At 37.1% G+C, this 21,880-nt stretch overlaps 1 protein-coding gene across 1 annotated transcript in view; it reads right to left on the bottom strand.

The window, feature by feature from the left end:
- Positions 1–21,880, bottom strand: part of Dhc93AB (Dynein heavy chain at 93AB) — a 780,004-nt gene that overhangs the window by 398,478 nt on the left and 359,646 nt on the right. Inside the window, exons 17-18 of the mRNA XM_068228295.1 lie at positions 8,992–9,156; positions 5,126–5,348 (exon numbers count right to left, since the gene is read on the bottom strand). Of these exons, the coding sequence (XP_068084396.1) occupies positions 5,126–5,348; positions 8,992–9,156 (388 nt within the window). The remainder of the gene's footprint in view (positions 1–5,125; positions 5,349–8,991; positions 9,157–21,880) is intronic.

The raw sequence follows: 21,880 nt of genomic DNA, 5'->3' as shown, positions 1-21,880 counted from the left end.
ACATCTTGGTGGAATGATGAAGTGAGAGCAGCTTGTAAACGCAAAAAAGAAGGCTTATCAGAAATGGCTCCAAACAAGGGCTGATGCAGACAGGGAATTGTATGTAAATGAAAGAAACAGAGCAAAACAAATAGTTGTTGAATCCAAAAAGAAGTCACAGGAAGATTTTGGTAATAGCCTAGAAAGCCTAGGTCAAGCAGCAGAGAAACCTTTCTGGACAGTAATAAAGAATCTTAGGAAGAGAGGGGAAAAAGCAAATGAACAATGTTTTGGGCAATTCACGTGAACTCATAATAGATCCCAGGGAATCACTGGACAGGTGGACCACTTTCCTGGTGGTGTCGCGGACGACCAAGCTCATGGGGAGGAAGAAAATGGTTGTTGGTGAAATTATGCTTGAGGAAGTGGAAAGGATGGCAAATAAACTCCATTGTCATAAAGCAGCAGGAATAGATGAAATAAGACCTGAAATGGTGAAGTATAGTGGGAATCACAATGAATAAACTTTTAATGTCCACCTATTCAATCAAATAATATTCTTCTTCTTTTTCTTCTTCTTCTTCTTCTTCTTCGTCTTCTTCTTCTTCTCCTTCTTCTCCTTCTTCTTCTTCTTCTTATTATTATTATAGGTGGACATTAAAAGTTTATTCATTGTAATTCTCAGTTCAATATGGACAAAAGATGAAATTTCTTACGTTAACGTATAGTGGCAAGGCAGGGATGAAATAGCTTCATAAAGTAGTAAAATTAGCATGGAGTGTTGGTAAGGTACCTTCAGATTGGAAAAAAGCATGAAATGCACCTATCTATAAGCAAGAGAACAGGAAAAATTGCAACAACAATCGAGGTATCTCACTGATTAATATATCAGGCAAAGCATTCACTGACATCTTATAAGGGTGGGATCAGTGGTTGAGAGAAAGTTGGTTGAAAACCAGTGTGGTTTCAGATCACAGAGGAGCTGTCAGGATCAGATTTTCAGTATGCGCCAGGTAATCGAAAAATGTTACGATAGGAATAGAGAGTTGTGTTTATGTTTCGTAGATCTAGAGAAAGCATATGACAGAGTACAGAGGGAAAAGATGTTCGCCATACTGGGGGACTATGGAATTAAGGGTAGATTGTGACAGTGATATTCTGTACGAGCTCTGCTGGCATTTTTATTCCACCTGCAATAATATTTGAAAGAAAGAAGTTCGAAATCGAACTTTTTGATGGAGCACCTACAGGAACATTGGCTCTTACAAACGAAACAGGCTGGATGACACGAGAACTGTTCCTTCAGTGTTTGAAATACTTCCAACAACATGTCAATTCACCAAAAGACCAGAAGGGGCTTCTCCTTCTCGATGGGCATGCTAGTCATAAGCATGTTGATGTGCTAACATATGCTAAGGACAATGGTATCATCATGCTCTCGTTTCCTCCTCATTGGACCCATCAGTTTCAGCCTCTGGATGCTGCATTCTTTGGACCACTGTGGACATATCATAATCAGAAAGTATCCAAATGGCTCAAAGCACACCCAGAAAGAGTTGTTACCCAGTACCAAATGGCTGGTTTGTTTTCAATAGCCTATGGGAAAGCAGCTTCAATTCACAATGCTACCAGAAGGTTTGCCAAAACTGGCATCTGGTCTTTAGATCGTGGTGTGTTTCCAGATCATGTCTTCTGCACAGCAGCAGTTACTGAAAGGTCTATGCAATGCGAGCAACATCAGGAAGCCCAAAATAAGACAAGCGGTGAATCACTGGAGGAGGTTGCAACAGCATCCTTCTCACCTCCTCAAGACTCTATAATCCCCTCCAGTTCCTCATGTGTAACACCCTCATCCTCTAGGTCTTATCCAATTGAGAGTAGGCCTACATCTCCTGACTGTTCACTGTCCTCATATATCAGACCAGATCAGATATCTCCAATTCCTTCTGCATCAAGAACTGGTTGTGTCTCAAGAAAACGGAAATATGAAGGGTCTGAAATCCTGACTAGCAGTCCATACGTAAATGAAATAAAAAATAAGGCTGCAGAGAAGAAGAAGAAGAAGGTTAGTATCAATATGCACTGCTCAACAGGCAAGAAAGAAGCTTTCTTTAGGTGCTGACAGTGATGAAGATGTGGACATTGATGCTGATGATGACAATGATGTACCATGTCTCTATTGTAATGATTATTCAGTAACTCTAAACCAAGGGAGACATGGCCAAAGTGTACTAAGTGTGCAATGTGGGCACACATTGAGTGTGCTGGACTCTAAAAAACATCGAAAGATTTTTATTTGTGAGTTGTGCAAGTAAGGAATCTGCAGACTAATATCCCCATCCACAAGCTGGACCATCCTGCTTTGCGAGACTACCTTGAAAAGTAAGTGTCGATTTCAGACATAATTTTAAAATAAATTTACACCATCTTGAGTGGTATAGCCTACCTCACTGTGAAATATTCATAAACTAGCCTATATTCCTCATCTCCCTCAACCCCACCAAACTATGAACCAGGTGGATGGTTGTTTTGAAGTATTACGGTTGCTATACGACCTTGTTGAATTTTAGGTTAGGTAAACTTTCGACCAAAAATCACGTAGATGCACGTTTCCTAATATGACGATTTAACCAAACAAACATGGATGGACGTTATTTTAAAATGTTACAATTTAGTAAACCATCTAGGATGTAAAATAATTGCTTGTTTTCATGTATATAAATGGAAGTATATAGGAAAAAGCTTTAAAACTCATTCAGTGATTCACTAGGCCAGCACTACACCAAATGTTTAAGTATTTGTCCTTACCTCTAAATTTTATTATTATTATTATTATTAGCATGTTTCACGAAATTTGATTGGCCCCAAAGGTATGTCACAGGATCAGAAGATCTGCCTCAAGTCAGTATCCTTAGCAGATATTATGTTCTACGTTGCGGAGATTCTGCAAGGGCGGAAGTGAATGCTGCATTGGATGGGAAGCCCATTGTAGTAATCATAGATGAGACGTTGGACAACCGAGGCAGATGTGTCTTTGCTGTTCTATTCAGGACAATAATGCCAACTGCAGAACAACAAGTTTATTTGGCAAGCCTTTCATGTTTGGATGCTGCCAACGGGACATCATGCAGCCGAGCCATCATTAATGCTCTTGAAGACTATAATATTGATTATGAAAATGTGCTGGGTTTAGTGTCAGACTCTGCCAGATACATGGGTACATGTTTCCAGGCATTACATACAATAATTGGAGACCATCTTCTTCACTTCCAGTACTTTGCACGTAAGTTACATCATATGGGGGATGTTAATCTCAAGGAACTCTCACAGTTGAACAATTTGGTTTCAAAACTTAAGATAGCTTTTCTCCACTGCAGGGAGTTGAAGAACTCCTATCTAAATTTTTTCCAAGATAATTTCCCTGATTCGAATGCACTGTTGTTCCCAGCTCCTGTCATCACCAGATGGAACTCTTGGTTTCGCTCAGTCCAGTATCTTGACAAGTACTTCACACCCGTGGTAGAGTTCTTTAGCTCTCTTGATGAGAATTCTCTAAATAGCAGTGGCCATTCAGTGTAGGATACAGCTTGAGATCAGGATATGCTTCCATTGCTGAAAGTTCAGAGAAAGTTTGTTTCACAGATATCTGTGAAAATTAATGCAACACTCACAGTACTGGAGGGATCATGTTACCCATATGCTCGTAAGCTGTGGGGTGATCTTACCATTTGTGGAGAATTGAAGAGGTGTGCTGATGGATGGTTTCCACTGGAAACAAGTGACCTACTGGAGAGTTGCAGAAACAATACAAAGAAAGAGGAAATTAAGATGCAATTTAAGCAGTGTATACTTAAATGCATAACTAAACTTTCGAAGCACATGAGCGTTAGTGATACCAATGTCTTTTTAAAAGAAGTGGGCACTTTATTCAATCCTGCAGTTGCAGGGCAAAACAGTGCTCTGCAACCCAAATCAATTGTGTCTCTGAAGCATAAGTTGCCATGTTTTAGAAGTGTCACTGTTGATCAGTTTGTCGAGGGCTGCGTGGCATATCACCAACAGATGCTGCAGATCATAAAAAAAAAAAAAAAACACTGACACTCTTCATATGTTGATAGCACTTAGGTTAAAGTTTCCTCCCTTTGCCTCGGCAGCACTGCAGTGCATTTGGGCCCCTACGAACAGTGTTGATGTAGAGAGGTTTTTTTAGCAAGTACAACATTATTGCAACTGATAGGCGGTTCGAAGGAAGAAGGATACCATTCAAACAATTGGCGTGTTGTACTTCAATCATCATTGAAATTCCTCTTCCTTGTAGGTCTGCTGTACTGTGATAAATTAATATGCTCAGAATAGTATTTTTAACTTTGAAATTGTGTTTGTAAATTTGGAAATATGCGTATTTGTATGTGTGTTAATACTACTTGCAATCTTATGCTGATGTTTGTTTTATGTTCCATAGTGTATGCAAAACTGCATGATGAGCAATTTGTGATTAAACAGTATGATTTTACTCCCAACTGTTGTGTAGGTAAGGGTTATTCTGCCCGAAGGCAGGTCCGAACCTCCGCAGAGGTGTTCCTGAGCCGGAGTTTACGTGCGGTAGGGTGGCCAGTTCCTTTCCGCTCCTCCATTCCCTTACCCCCCACCAACAGCGCGTGGCAACCCATCCATCTCCTGACCACGCCCAATGTTGCTTAACTTCAGAGATCTCATGGGATCCGGTGTTTCAACACGGCTACGGCCGTTGGCTAACTGTTGTGTGCAATTACACAAATTATTCCTATTTTTATCTAATTAACTACAAACCGCTAAATTTGAGAAGTATAGATGCTACAAAATGTTAAATTTGAACATCAAAATGCTAAATGTCTGATTTTTAAATGCTATAAATCATGAACTCTAGTTATAGCCAATTAATGCTATTTCAATATTTTTGCTACAAATGTAAAAAAATTATTGCTATAATTCAACAGTTCTACTTATAATGTGCAAATTTTGTAATTTAGTTATTGTCGTTTGAATAAATATGGTATTATACTACAATTACACTGATCTTTTGATCTACCACATAGCATACTTAAGTCAATGCCACAAACTAATCAGCTGGGAGGTGGAAAAGTAATAGAGGAACGCTAGAACTCACCTCATAATTGGAAGAGTTCTTTGTGCGTGACACCCTTGGCACAAGGCTGGCCATTTTTATGATGTCTGAAATTAGCCCTTCGATCAAACTCAAAAAGTCATCTGGATCTTCAGGATCCAAAGATGGAACAAACACAAGAACTGGTTCCCTTAGTTCTAACTGGGCCTCAAATAATGGAGCCAAGTTATTGTCAGGATCCATATTCTCTGCAATGTAGCTTAGACTGAAACAACAGAGATGAAGATATGGTTTTTATCACATAAGATCTATGTACATAGAAGAAAAATACTATAGATTTTACCTCGCAGCGATTCAGACATGTCAGCTGTGAAAATAAGAAACATCAGAAAAACATCTTTAGGGCTGCTGAATGAAAGATCACATTATATACAAAGATTGGGGCAAAAGTCATGGCAACTACTTTTTTTCCCTTGTAGATATGTGAACAGATCACAAATGTATGTGTGTCGTGTGGAAGTTCTGCAGGCATAGTGTGTATGTAGAACAACAGATGGCTCTGTGATAGCTGGTAGTAGTGCAGCGAAGGCCGTGAAATCAGTCAGTTGGTGAGTGTCATGCGAGATAGAAGTAACCCGTGTTGAGAGCAGCACGCTTACATCGAAATAGCTGTTCTCCGAGGGAGAAATGCGATGGAATGTCACAGCGAATTAGTGGAAGCCCTTGGGAATAATGCCCTTCCATACTGTACAGTAGCACAGTGGGTAGGAAAGTTTCAGCAAGGACGTGTGTCAACCAGTGATGACCAACGTTCGGGATGACCTGTCAGTGTGCGGACCGACGTGGCACGTGCCATCATCGAGCAGCTCCTGGATGAAGACACACGATGGATGCTACTGAAGTTAGAGAGGGTAAGTGGCATTGAGAAACACACCATCCACAGGATATTGCGTAATGAGCTGCAACTGCACAAAATCGCATCGCAGTGGGTACCACATATACTGAGGGAAGTTGAAAGGTGGGTGCGCTATGCAATATGCTCCGACCACCTTGCACTCTGGCAACAGGACGGCGATCAATTCTTGTCACGAATAATCGCCATTGATGAATTTTGGGCCAGGGCATACGAACAAGAACTGAAACGTCAGTCCACGGAGTGGCGACATGCTGGATCACCAAGGAGGCAGAAGGTCCGTCAGAATCCTTCCCCAGTCAAACTGATGGTGATCGTTACGTATGACATCAGGGGTGTCATTGTTTGCCACTTTGTTCCACATGGCAGAACAGTGACCGCACAGTACTACAGGGACTTCCTGGTGCGACAGGTACGACATGGCGTTGGGGAGAAACGTCTGGATCTTGTGGACAGTGCAATAATCCTGCACAACAATGCAAAATCACATAAAGCAGAGTGTGTAGGGCAGCTACTGCGACGTTGGGGATGGGAAGAATTGGAACACCCACCGTACTCTCCCGACATTTCACCCTGTGATTTTGATCTCATTCAAAAGATTAAGGAACCACTACATGGTAGGTGGTTTGCAACACGAGAGGACATTGCTGATGCTGTGTGAGGTGACCCGATTCATACATGGTACTGAAAATGCTGAGGCAGATGGTATTCAGCACCTCCCACATCGTTAGCAGAGTGTGGTGTCAGTAGCAGGGGACTACTTTGAGGGTCTTTAGGCCCAGGTTTGTCACGTCAACTTTATGTGTACTGTGTTGTCATTCTTTTGCACCAGGAAGGCCATATTGCCCCGTATACTACCGTAATAAATTAGTGTGTTACAATATTTCAGTGCTATTCATTGTCCACACATGTAGTTAATACCTTGTCCTTTTGTCTGCATATGTCACATTTTCCAACCGGACTGGTATCTTCAAGAAAGAAAAAAAAAAAAATTAGTTGCCATGACTTTTGCCCCAACCTTCGTATACAGTATATATATTTATTTACTGAATGAATTAATGACTTCCCACAATTACGGGTTGCCACAATTGACTGAGTAAACTATGCAATGAATGAATTAATTGATGTGTCAGTAGCATAAGTGTAGCTTGATATTAGCGGTATGTAAAATATTTTACAAAAATTTATAAAGTGAAGATATTGTATGTGTAATGTGTCCATGTCAACATCAAAATACAGTAGAAGTCCATTATAGCGAGAAATCATAACGGCAAAAGATTTACTTGCTATAGTGGATTGCCGTTATATCCGATTTTTCGTAAAAAGTTAGGTGGTAGTGGGGGGCACACACATTACAATCAGTATGAAACAGCAAACAGTTTGTTCAAAACTTGTATTTTTGCAACTTCCATACTACAGTACTCATTAGTTATTTTACTAATTCCAAGACAACATGAACGTGTATATTCAATTTCATTCTGAAAAAGTGTAGATGTACCATTCCAGTGGCTTCTGTGGCAAACGTTTCAGTTTTCTTATTCAAACAGCATTATCTAACCTAACTTAACCTTATATGCATCATAAAAATATATTTCAAGCGCCAGTAGAGTATTGATAAAACCTTTTCACTATAAATTTATTTGGGAATAGCCTTCCCTAAATTTAACCAGATGTGAGAAAATACAGTGAAACCTCGTTAGGGATTTCCTCATTAAAACAATTCATAGTGTTCACAGAAATGTTCTCTCAAGTTTCCCTGACTTTCCCTGACCTACTAAGATAAATTTTCCTGACTCATGAAAACTGAGTGGCAAGTTAATTCACCGAACAGCATGTTTTACAAGGAACAAAAAAAAGGGAAATTCCAGCTTCCACCATTTCCACTTCCTTTTTTCAATTATTTATGGAAAAACAATTACATTCACGGGCACTTTATATATATATATATATAAACAAATAGTTTAAAGGTAACATGTAGACCTAACATATATCTTATCATTTCCAAGGAACAAAGTACAACTAACTAATTAATTAATTAATTAATTAATTCAAATATGAAAATTAAATTATTTTACCACAGAAATCTAATACCTTCATATGGATTTAAAGCACTCTTGAGATCAAAAGTAATTAACTTGTGTTTCTAATGTAGGCAAATATAACAAATCCCAATTAGTCCAGGTCAATATTCAAAACCGTTTTCAAATTTGAAGACAAATCAGTCATTGGCACCATACGTTTTTGACTTTGAAATCTTCTGAGGAAAGGTTCAACATCTGGCAAAATACTTCTAAAAGCACTTAATTTTGCCTTAAGTAGGGGATTCTTCACAGCTTCTCTAAGGTATTGAAGGTTTTTTTTTTTCAGTGTACTTTTCACAGATTTGTCATTGAGAGCACCTTCAAATACCACCGCACTGAGCCAAGTTGGGGTCAGAAGGCCAGCACCTCAAGGTCTGAGCTATTCAGCCCAGTGCGCCATATTTTGAGATGTATCACATTCTTACTTCATTTCAGTACATAATACAAAATTATTCCATCGTTTACTTCAGCCTTTATTTCTAATGAGTTAACTACTACTATCGGCCAGGTTTATTTACGCATTTATTACGGAAACATGTTCTCTTTCATTTTCAAATTGTGTTTGCAGAACAACAGTCGAGAATTGCTAATCGGCTCTGACATTCCCTTCGAGTTTGAATGATGGTGAGAGAACTCGCTAGTGCACATAGCATGAAAACTATACTGAAGATGATCGTTCGCATTCATTGTAATTGCTGGACTGCATAAATATTGATTATAGAAATGAAAAGGCATGCTTAATTGCTCATAATAATGAATGCATCAGTGATATGGTTCTCGCTGTAACCGAATGATAATACACAGTTTAATATACGAATTTTTATGGGACAGAAAATATCTGTCATTAGAAAGGAGTTCTCACTTCTACTGTATGTGGCTAAACTTGTTTAGGAGTACTTAATGAAAATACAAACCTGCAACCAACGGTTCGCAAGACTGATTCACTCACAATACTGTCCACATAATCCACATAGTCCATCCAGCGTGTTGAATCAACTTCCTCAGTTAGTCCAAAAAGTTCTAGATTCTGTTGAAGAAAGTTGTGAATGTCTTCAGCTGCTGCGCTTATGTCAGCATACCTGCAGAAAGAGAAAAAAGTGGCATTAACCAATAGTAATAATGTTATTTGTTAAATGACCACTTTAACTGCTAACAATTTTAAGGCCCGGTTTCATCAATGTGGATTAAACTTTAACGCTGGATTACACAGTTTTAATTCTGAATTTGATTATTCATTCTGGTTCATCAAGAAAGGTCAGTTTTAACTCTAGGTTAAGGTTGGAATTAAGTTAACCACACCTTTCACCTGGGTTAAACTGTTAACTCGAACCTTAGAGCAAAACGGCCGGTGTAAATCATGTGCTGGTTGCAGAGTTGCTTTATTTGGTTATGTTAAATGGTGTTTTTGACAAAAATGGACCTATTAGGAGGAACTATTTTCAAAATTTATCCAAGGAACAATTTCTGAAGAGGTATATACTGTTGAAAACTGGCATCAGTAAGGTTTTAAAAATCACAAATATTTATTCAAACAATCCACCTATTCAATACATGTAATGTTCTTATAGTTAGGGCTTAATCCTTATTATAACCATCTAATTGGGACATGTTTCGCCCACTTGCTGGGCATCATCAGCCAGCATCACACCTCATAGTCAATAATCAGGATCCTGATTGCGTTTAAAAATATTACTTAGTTTCTATATTGTAGAGGCTTAAAAGTCTATTTGATGAGTTCTTGTTTTGATTGTTTAAAAATAGATTAGAAAACATCTAAGAATAACTGCTTAGGTGTAATAATGGCACAACTGATTATGAGATCATTTAATTAAAAATTAAAATATGTTGACAATCTTGTTAGGTTCTTCTTAGTCTGATTGTCAAATGTCTAAAACTTTGTTCTAGCTTGAATTTTAATATATGAAAATTTCTGGAAATAGTTAAATTTTCATTAACTTCTAAATAGAAAATCTGGTTAAAAACTTTGTGACCTACTTTATAGTTATCAGCCAACGGCCGTAGCCATGTTGAAACACCGGATCCCGTGAGATCTCCGAAGTTAAGCAACATTGGGCGTGGTCAGGAGTTGGATGGGTTGCCACACGCTGTTGGTGGTAAGTAAGGGAATGGAGGAGCGGAAAGGAACTGGCCACCCTACCGCATGTAAACTCCGGCTCAGGAACACCTCTGCGGAGGTTCGGACCTGCCTTATAGTTATGAATAAAACACTTATGTCTTCTTAAAACTTTTTTATGTCATTGGTAATGCAATATGTTGATATTTGCTGTCCCTTATAATTGTCCTCCTTTGGGAGTATGTCTCTGATTATGATTGTTTAGAAAACGGTGTGTTGACGATATCATTAATAATTATTATTATTATTTAATCATTTCAATTGTCGTATCTGCCATTATTTTTATTTTAAATTAAATGATCTCATAATCAGTTGTGCCATTATTACACCTAAGGAGTTATTCTTAGGTGTTTTATAATCTAGTGCTGCTTTTTTACAATCAAAACGAGAACTTGTCAAATAGACTTTTAAGCCTGTACAATATAGAAACTAAGTAATTTTTTTAAACATAATCAGGATCCTGATTATTGACTATGAGGTATGATGTTGGCTGATGATGCCCAACAAGTGGACGAAACATGTCCCAATTAGATGATTATAATAAGGATTAAGTCTTAACTATAAGAACATTGCATGTATTGAATAGGTGGATTGTTTGAATAAATATTTGTGATTTTCAAGACTTATACGAAATTCAAAACGGATCAACAATGAGACTGATTACTTGTAAAATCAGTAAGGTTGTCGATGAAATTGGCTAGAGGTTAGAATACATAACAAACAGAAACAAGCCTCTTTTTTCTATATTGCAGGTAATGATTGCAATAAGATTTGATGCCATAGGGTCGTTTCATATACGGTAATGGTCAGAGACAATGTTGGGGTATTGAAAGCTTCCATCAGCAGAAGGGTCTCAAAATTGTTTGCAGCTATAACCTTAACATTTCTGTAGAACTATGTAAGTTGTTTGTTAGTTCGCACCCTCAGGTGGACAATTCTATTAAATTACCCTGTACAGTAGAACCTCAATAATTCGAAATCGGTTAATTCAAAATCTCGTCTAATTCGAAGCAGCTCTCATTCCCGGAAACATGAGGTTCAGTTTTGCATGTTATTTAAATTGTTTAATTCATAATTCGAAGAATAATGTTGGTTCCGATAGCGAAATTCAGACTTTTAATTCGAAACTGCCTTTACATTTTGGAAAAAAAGTAGTATTTTACAGAGTAATTTAAATTCAAAATTTCTCTGCGTCATGAAAGAACGCGTCTTCTGGAACGTGAAGGGGTAACTTTGCGCACTTTCACCTACTTCGTCACGTCTACAGTGTGCTTCATATCTGCTGTGTTCGAGCAGAATCGTAATTATTTTGTATTGGGCGTTTTTAGGACGCCACAATATCACGTAGGAGACAGTGTGCGGAGAGGTAGAATCCATGAAAACTGGCGATGCCGACAGTTGTCGAAAAAGCTTGGCTTACAGCCTATAATCAATTCGTATGCACCAAACTATATTGTCAATGCTGATGAAACTCCATTGTTTGTTTGTTTTATTTTTTTTAAATGCCGAGGCCAAATGGACTTATAGTTTAAAAGGAGAGCATTGCGAGCCCGGAAATGTACTGTGTTGCTATGCAGTGCACACTGCACACGGAAGCGAGAGACTTCCTTCCACTGTCATAGGAAAGTTCGAAAAGCCACGATGTTTTAAGGGTGTCAGGCACTTTCCATGCCAGTACGAGGCATCTAAAAATGCAGACAGTACAGTAATCCAAAAGATAATTTGCACAGGGGAACCAGCATAATTTTTTCTCATCTTTGAATTGTATTTTTTTTCCTTTCGTTGCGTGAGGTTATGTTTGTCATTGTTTTCCACAAAAGCATTATTTGAATAATGTAAATGCACCTTGTTGGATAAATTTCTGAAATAGTGTTTTCCATGGCATTTGAAAAGTTTAAACTGATAATCAAGATGATCGTATGCATTAATGGGCCTTAGAAGTGCCAAGGCGGAAAATTGTACAAGTATTGTCACTGTACCGTTGTTGTAACGTGGACGGAGGTGAGAGACTTTCTCCCCTCGTCATAGGAAAGTTCGATAAGCCGCGATGTTTTAACGGCATCGGGTACATTCCGTGCAAGCAAAAGGCATCTAAAATGCATACAGTACAGTAATCCAATGAATAAAGTTCTTGCACAGAGGAGCCAGCATACATTTCTCCTCGTCTTTGAATCATGTTTTCTTTCTTTTAGTTTCATTGCGTGAGGTTATGTTTGCCGGTGAGTTATCTGAATGCTTTATTTGAATACTGTACATAATGCACCTTCTTGGATACATTTTGGAAATAGTTTTTTCCATGGCATTTGAGAGCTTTAAACTGTGAATCAAAGTTAATTGCATGCAGTAACGGGTCTTAGAATACTGTATAGTGTGACGCCGCAAGGGCTGGCATTTCCGAAGTATGTGTTGGCGGTTAATTCAAAAGCAAGTAATTCGAAGTCCGATTTTTGCATCCCAACAACTTCGAATTAACAAGGTTTTACTGTAATTTCCTTCCATGTGTTCTCTTTTTCTTTTAATCTCAGACTGTCAGTCTTCTTGCATTTTATAATGACTTATAATGAATTACTCTGTAATATTTTATTTGTGCTTCATTTTCTCTTGTGACCCTCTTTCATTGTTTTGATCGCTTCTCTCAGGCCTATTACAAAAGAATAATTCAGACTACCACAGAACTGTGGAAAAATTGTCAAACGAAGTTTCAAGAAAACTGGGATTTCAAGTGCACTGGATGGATCGGATTAGATGATAAAGCAACATGGGAAACCAACGATTCAGCAAATGGTGACTCACGGTACGTCACTGTGCACTTATAAATTAAATGTGCTTATAAATTTCCCCCAATTTGTCCTCTTGAATTCCAACTGTATCTTCATATTATGGAAAACCTGTTGATAATTCAGGAATTTCTAAGGTCCATATAAAACGCATTAATTACTGCAAAATGTAGTACTGTAATGCTATTTTTAGTTTATTTCAGATGTCAAACTCCAAATTAGGCCTGCTCTATGACCCACATTCAACACTTCAGTTGTATAATGTCAGAGTATAAAAAATATCTGTCACATATCAGTCTTTAACTGACAAAGCTGAGTTCAAATTGCTACCTGATACAGTAGAATAGAAGGTTAAAACTGACACACATACAACTGAAGTGGCATTCAATCAAAATGCACCCCATACCTGAAGCTACATGATTAATAGAGTAGTACCTCGATAATTCGAAATCGGTTAATTCAAAGTCCCGCCTAATTTGAAGAAGCTCTTATTCCCGGAAACATGAGGTACTGTTTTGCATGTTATTTAAATTGTTTAATTCGAAATACGGATAATTCATAATTCGAAGAATGTCGGTCCCATTACCGAAATTCAGATTTTTAATTCAAACTGCCTTTATATTTAAAATTTTTTTTTTTTCCAGAGTAATTTAAACTTTACAAAAGAAATTATTTATAAAATCCTCCTATCAATACAAGTCAAGTCATCTGTTAGATGAAGCAAAGTCTATACATGTTTCAGCCTAATCTCAAGGCCATCTTCAGTAGTAAAAAACAATGATTACATAATATACAAACAAATTAAAAATCGAAATGATGTGAAGTGACAGTGATCATGATTGGTGAGTTAAAAACACGTTGAGGTACAAAGTCCTCTCATCTAATAGATCTTGCTGACTGTTAAATAAAAACACTATGCTGAGGAGTGTAGTGAGACCGTCAATACTGCGAATAAAACGTGTATAACATCTGTAATGAGAAAAAAGCAATATATGAGTGGATGAAGAAACAAGTTAAAATGATGTACGAAAAGAAAACTCATATGACTTACTTGTAACTAAAAGTTGTTGTCTCGAATGGAGATGACCTTGTCGGTCTCAAGTCACATTGACAACTAAGCCTGTGTGTGGCTTACTGTGTATCTGTGTCGATGTGGTTGGGAGGGGTAATGGAGGGGGAGGGGAGGGAGGGACGTTGTGATTCGCGGAAGGAGGGTGTTGATGGAAGGGCGGGTCTTGTTCTAGAATGTCGGTAGTGAAACTCTTTTTTAATTAATGAACTGTTCGCAGATGAGCGGGACAAAGGTTTCCAATAAAATATTTTTCTTTTCGTTGATTTCATTTAAGTTATAGACGGGATTGTTATATTGGTCGATATCTATATATATATTCTCTAGTATATTAAGTAAGGGACCTTTCTGTTCGTAATGCAGGATCTTTAAGTCTTGATCAATTGTTGTGTATTTATGATTTTTCTCTCTACAATGTTCGCTCATGGCTGAGTAGCGATTATACTTTAGGGCATTAAGCTGTTCAGAGTATCTTACATTGAAACTGTGGCCTGTTTGTCCAATATACGTTGAAAGACATGATTGGCATTTTAATTTGTATATTCCAGAGTTAGAAATTTTTTTGCTGTTGACAGTATGAGAATTAAAAAACTTTTTTGTATTTGTGTGAACGGTCTTGAAAGCTACTTTTAACTTGTGCTTTTTAAAGATGTTTGAAATAGGATATATATTATTATTATTAAAGGTAAATGTGGTGAACTTCTCTTTATGGGAAGATTGTTTTTCTAAGGTGGTCTTGGGTTTATTTCTAAATTTATTGAGAATTTTATTCACGAAAGCTTTACTGAAACCATTACCTTCGGCTATAGCATAAATGGTGTTGATTTCCTTTCTAAAATTCTTACGGGATAAAGGAACATTAAGAGCTCTGAAAATCATACTATTGTAAGCTGTCTTCTTCTGTGTCCCTGGGTGTAGAGAAGTTTGGTGGATTGTGTTTATTGTGTGAGTGGGCTTCCTGTAAATATTAAGAGAAATGGTTTTATTCTGACTGCGAGTAATAGTTAAATCGAGATAATTAAGGGAATTGTTGTTCTCGGATTCTATCGTAAACTTTATGTGTGGATCCAGGTTATTAAGTAATTCGAGAACAGTGTATCTGTCAATAATGTGAGAATCCAGGATAATAAAAGTATCATCCACATACCGAGTCCAATGTTTGATCCCATTAATTTTACCTATAATGTGAGTGTATTCGAGGAAATCTACGTAAATATCAGCGAGGATTCCCGAGGCCGGTGACCCCATAGGAAGCCCCTTCTGTTGGTATATGATGTTATTAAAAGTAAAGAAGCCATTATTTAATGTAAACTTGAGAATCTGAATAAACTCTTCTATTTCCCCTATAGTCAATTTACTGAATGTGGAAAGATTGTTTTTTACTATTTCGATGGTTTTATTGACGGGTACATTCGCGTACATATTTACTATGTCAAAGGAGTGAAGGGTGTAATGTTTCGGTAACGTGAGATTTTTTAATCTATTGCAGAATTCCAGGGAATTTTTAACTGACGTGTTAGCTTGAAAGAAATAATGTGTTTTAAGAAAATTGTGAATAAATTGGGATATTTTGTATGTCGGACTACTTCTGAGGTTAATAACGGGCCTTACGGGGACATCCGCCTTGTGAATCTTCGGTAACGCTTTCGCCGTAGGTAACTTGAGGTTCATGATGATCAGTTTTGATTTTTTAAACATAAGAGTTTCATTTTTGGTCCGTATTGAACTGAGAATGGAAGATAGGAAAAACTAGAAAGGTTCCACCTTTTCAATACAAAAATGTTATAGGTTTATTTATAACATGTATTTGCACTTGGGACTAGTTTCGACGCTGTGTTGGCGTCATCATCAGCCAAAAAATGGGAAAATAGGCCAGTGTGTAGGCATTCATATTACACAAGGTGTTACATTAAACAATACAAATCTTGCAAGGAGATAAAAACATGGATGAATATAAAAACAAATGAATCGTTGAGAAAGCAAAAGTTATACATGTTAAAAAATAACCTTAACCACACATCTTGCAGTGCGAAAATATTCTTCTTGAATGATTCCTGAGTATAAAACACACGCGCACACATTTCTGAAGAGCCAGCAGGCAGGACAAAGTAAAGTGAAACCTTAAGGGATCTTCTGAGAAGAGTTCATCATTTTTCTATGTTCCGATTAAATAATGAAGTCTCCCTTGAGTTCCTGATAAACATACACAACAGGAAATTCTCCTTTACTCTCAACAATAGCTATAAAGACCAACGGTAAATTTCATTTTTCAAAGACGTGAAAGCATGATCTTGAACGTGATGTAACTCCTTTCATTTAACCCATTTTTTAACACAAGGTGTTACATTAAATAATATATCTCACGAGGAGATAAAAACAGGGACGAATGTAGAAACACATGCACCGTTGAGAGAGCAAAAGTTGTACATATTAAAAATAAGCTTAAGCACATAACTTGCAGTGCGAAAATATTTGAATTTGAAAGATTCTTGAATAAAAGACGCACGCGCACACACTTCTAAAGAGCCAGCAGGCAGGAAAAAGTAAGGTGAAACCTTAAGAGTTCTTCTGAGAAGAGTTCATCATACTTTCAATGTTCCGACTAACTAATGAAGTCTCGTTTTGAGTTCCTGATAAACATACACAACAGGAAATTAAACAATATACATCTTACAAGGAGATAAAAACAGGGAAAGTTATACATATTAAAAATAGTCTTAACCACAAATCTTGCAGTGTGAAAATATTCGTCTTGAATGATTCCTGAATACAAAACACACGCGCATACAATTCCGAAGAGCCAGCAGGCAGGAAAAAGTAAAGTGAAACCTTAAGAGTTCTTCTGAGAAGAGTTCATCATTTTTTCTATGTTCCGACTAGCTAATGAAGTCTCCCTTGAGTTCCTGATAAACATATACAACAGGAAATTCTCCTTCACTTTCAACAATAGCTATAAAGACCAACGGTAAATTTCATTTTAAATATTGTGCAGAGACGTGAAAGCATGATTATGAACATGATATAACTCCTTCATTTAACCCAATTTTTACACAAGGTGTTACATTAAACAATACACATCTTACGAGGAGATGAAAACAGGGCCGAATGTAGAAACAAATGCCTCTACCCTCCCTGGCTCATGACTGTCCCAGAGCTCCAACACCCGGCGGCTTTTATAGCCTGAGCGGGTTCGCGTGTAGTATTTAGAGCACTGGGCGCAGCCCGTGAACCAGCGAGGGTAAAAGCGACAGGCCCTTGAAAAGTGACCTGCCAGTGCTTCTTTATTATAATTAAAATACAAACATTTATACCTTTACAACACCATAGGAGGGGACCCAAAGGTCCTAAACATACATATCAAATTTGTTAAGATTACTAACATTTGGGCCGAAACGCCCACAAACACATAAAAGAAATTAAGAATATTATACATAGAAAGATGATTTTTCTACGTCATTAAACAAAAATAAAAAGTTTTTAATTAAAGCTTTCAGCTCTCTTTGTATTCTATTAGTAGGGTCTTTTTTTACTGCGTTAAAGTTATTGTTAGTAAAGAAGAATTGTGCTTTATTTACGTAGTCACTTTTCTCCATAACTACAGTAGCATTACCTTCATCTGCTTTAGTTACTATTAAATCGTTATCTTTAATTTTCTTTTTGAGATTGCGTATGTTGGTGACTTGTTCTTTATTGGGTTTGCCAGAACCGGTATGTTTCTGATCAAAAGATGAAAGTAACTTTCGCTTAACTTCATATCTAACCTCATTTTGAACATCTGTAGGTAACCTATTAACCGCTAATTCAGATTCAGCCAACGTAATGATTAAATCGTCGTGGTTGAAGGACGTGTCCCAGTTGTGTTTTGGTCCCTTATTTAATATCTTGAGGTCCTTAGGATCAAGGTCAACTTGACTGAGGTTCACTACCGGCGGGTGAAAAACGTTCAATTCCGCTTGATTCTGCGTGTTTGTGGTATTGTGGGTAGCTTTTCTTAAGTTATTCCACTTCTTGTCAAGAGTGCTTTGTTTTTTCCATAAAACCTTATCGAGTCTATTGGTGACGTGAGCCTGAAAAGAAGTCCATTCGAGAGGACATAATAAGGTCGAAACTTCTAAATGAGTGTCGTAAAGATTATTGTTAAGAAGAGCTTTTTTCTTTTGAAGGAATTTAATTTCCTCTCTTATCCAAATTTTATCCGTTTTTCGTTGAGTCGCGCGGGTTTTAGCCGTGTCTCTATGAGTTTTCTTAGTAAATTTTAAGAAATTAGGTGTGACGTCATTAGTTAAGCATTTTCTTAAAAAACATAAATCTTTACCTAATTTGGCAACCTTTATCTTCAAATTACAATATAGGTTTGCTTTCTTACTAGCCTGGATGGCGTTACCATTGCAAGTTATGAATCTCATTCCGTATTGACTGTTATCATTTTACAAAAGAAATTATTTATAAAATCCTCCTATCAATACAAGTCAAGTCATCTGTTAGATGAAGCAAAGTCTATACATGTTTCAGCCTAATCTCAAGGCCATCTTCAGTAGTAAAAAACAATGATTACATAATATACAAACAAATTAAAAATCGTAATGATGTGAAGTGACAGTGATCATGATTGGTGAGTTAAAAACACGTTGAGGTACAAAGTCCTCTCGTCTAATAGATCTTGCTGACTGTTAAATAAAAACACTATGCTGAGGAGTGTAGTGAGACCGTCAATACTGCGAATAAAACGTGTATAACATCTGTAATGAGAAAAAAGGAATATATGAGTGGATGAAGAAACAAGTTAAAATGATGTACGAAAAGAAAACTCATATGACTTACTTGTAACTAAAAGTTGTTGTCTCGAATGGAGATGACCTTGTCGGTCTCAAGTCACATTGACAACTAAGCCTGTGTGTGGCTTACTGTGTATCTGTGTCGATGTGGTTGGGAGGGGTAATGGAGGGGGAGGGGAGGGAGGGACGTTGTGATTCGTGGAAGGAGGGTGTTGATGGAAGGGCGGGTCTTGTTCTAGAATGTCGGTAGTGCAACTCTTTTTTAATTAATGAACTGTTCGCAGATGAGCGGGACAAAGGTTTCCAATAAAATATTTTTCTTTTCGTTGATTTCATTTAAGTTATAGACGGGATTGTTATATTGGTCGATATCTATATATATATTCTCTAGTATATTAAGTAAGGGACCTTTCTGTTTGTAATGCAGGATCTTTAAGTCTTGATCAATTGTTGTGTATTTATGATTTTCCTCTCTACAATGTTCGCTCATGGCTGAGTAGCGATTATACTTTAGGGCATTAAGCTGTTCAGAGTATCTTACATTGAAACTGCGGCCTGTTTGTCCAATATACGTTGAAAGACATGATTGGCATTTTAATTTGTATATTCCAGAGTTAGAAAATTTTTTGCTGTTGACAGTATGAGAATTAAAAAACTTTTTTGTATTTGTGTGAACGGTCTTGAAAGCTACTTTTAACTTGTGCTTTTTAAAGATGTTTGAAATAGGATATATATTATTATTATTAAAGGTAAATGTGGTGAACTTCTCTTTATGGGGAGATTGTTTTTCTAAGGTGGTCTTGGGTTTATTTCTAAATTTATTGAGAATTTTATTCACGAAAGCTTTACTGAAACCATTACCTTCGGCTATTGCATAAATGGTGTTGATTTCCTTTCTAAAATTCTTATGGGATAAAGGAACATTAAGAGCTCTGAAAATCATACTATTGTAAGCTGTCTTCTTCTGTGTCCCTGGGTGTAGAGAAGTTTGGTGGATTGTGTTTATTGTGTGAGTGGGCTTCCTGTAAATATTAAGAGAAATGGTTTTATTCTGACTGCGAGTAATAGTTAAATCGAGATAATTAAGGGAATTGTTGTTCTCGGATTCTATCGTAAACTTTATGTGTGGATCCAGGGGACTGGGTGTTTGTGTTGTCCTTAATGTTCCTTTCCTCACATTCAATACTTTACACTTTCTGCCATTTCCAAATACACACAGGTTCACAACATATGGTACAAAGTAGGGGTAAAAGATCTTCTTACATCGATGCCTCGAATAAATAGCATTAAAAGAAAAGGGCATTGGATACTTTCTGTGCAAGAACAGGACTAAAATGCATTCAGCTCAGTAATTCAATGAATAAAGGACTTGCTCAGTGGAGCCAGCTTAGATTTCTCCTCGTCTTTGAATCATGCTTTTGTTTTCTTTTGTTGCGTGAAGTTATGTTATCCAAGTGAATACTGTATTGTGAATCTGAATACTGTAAATGCACCTTGTTGGATACATTTTGGAAATAGTTTTTTTTCCATGGCATTTCGAAGGTTTAAACTTTGAATAAAGGTTAATTGCATGCAGTACAGGTCTTAGAATATTTTTTGATGCAGCAAGGGTTGGCATTTCTGAATTAAGAGTTGGCGGTTAATTCAAAATCACATAATTCTAAGTCCGATTTTAATTCAAAATCACATAATTCTAAGTCCGATTTTTACGTCCCAATGACTTCGAATTAGCAAGGTTTTACTGTATTGCCATATTTATTCACAAATAAGAACCCATTGCATATAAAAACTACGCCCATTTGTTTTTTTGAAGAGTCAAAAAAAATCTTTATGACCTGGCATATTGGATTCTTATAAATTAAATATATTAGGTCTGTAGTCCCTTTATTTTGTTTTGTAGGTCTACTATTTAGTAACTTTTACTAGACATCGTTTGAAAGGAAAACCTGCTGATAATTCAGATATTTCAATGGCCCGTGTAGCCCGCATTAATTACCGCAAAATGTAGTGATAGTACTCTAATGGTGTTGCTGTACTATGTGCGTGACAGTAGACTTTCATTGATGTATTATGATATAACAAGCTGCTCAGGAAACACTTGATAGTAAAACAAGCTCACTCCCCTGTCCCATGCCGCATTCCTAGCCGCTGACTTGACGCCATTCCTTCCACTGCTATCGTTGTTAATAAACTTATCAGTTACCATGGTTGCTAATGGTCATTTGGAAAGTAACCTTCAATCAAATAAGTTGTGTGTTACCAAGTGTGCTACCAGTAATAAACACAGAAGTTTTTCTTCAGGTTTTAAATTAAATGCACTTATGTTAGCTAATTATAATGGTGTGGGAGCCACCAGCCATGAATCAAATATAAGAAATTGGCAAAATAAAAACTAATGGTTGTGAAAAAGAATGTCAAATCTTTCTATAGGCCAAAATCAGGTCAGCATTCTGAATGATAAGGAAAGTATTGGAGTAGGTGCAAGAAACCAGGATGGTAACAATGTGTCTCATGAAATGCCAGAAATAAAGGCATGTGAAATCACAGAGAGTAAAGCAATTAGTGGAAATGAGTTTACTGTAAGCAGAGATTGGACCGTGAGCTTTATACAAGAAACAACCTTAGTTTATGGATGCATAGTACGTCACTGTGCCAGTGTTTGCTGGAAAAATACATGAACAAAGCAATAGCATTTCATTAGTTTGTGTCTTGACAGCAGGAAGAACACCAGTATTACAGATAAATGCTGGTCAGATTCTGGTTTATTTTGATATGCCAAGATGCTTAGCTGTCTACTGAAACCATGTATGAGTGGATAATTTGAGCCTGGGGACTTTTCACGCCACAATTTGGCGAGCAAAGTTTCAAGAAAACTGGAATTTCAAGTGCACTCGATGGATTGGATTAGATGATAAAGCAATATGGGAAACCAACGATTCAAAAAATGGTGAGTCAGAAGACAGCGATGATAGAGACTATGATGACGGAAACATCCACACAATCATACCAATCTACTTTATGTTTCGAAGCCATCTCCTCGACATAAAC

Source organism: Anabrus simplex, chromosome 6 (genome assembly GCF_040414725.1).
Source record: "Anabrus simplex isolate iqAnaSimp1 chromosome 6, ASM4041472v1, whole genome shotgun sequence".
Taxonomy (NCBI): domain Eukaryota; kingdom Metazoa; phylum Arthropoda; class Insecta; order Orthoptera; family Tettigoniidae; genus Anabrus; species Anabrus simplex.
The sequence above is the reverse complement of the archived record's forward strand: the minus strand, read 5'-3'. Positions and strand labels throughout refer to the sequence as shown.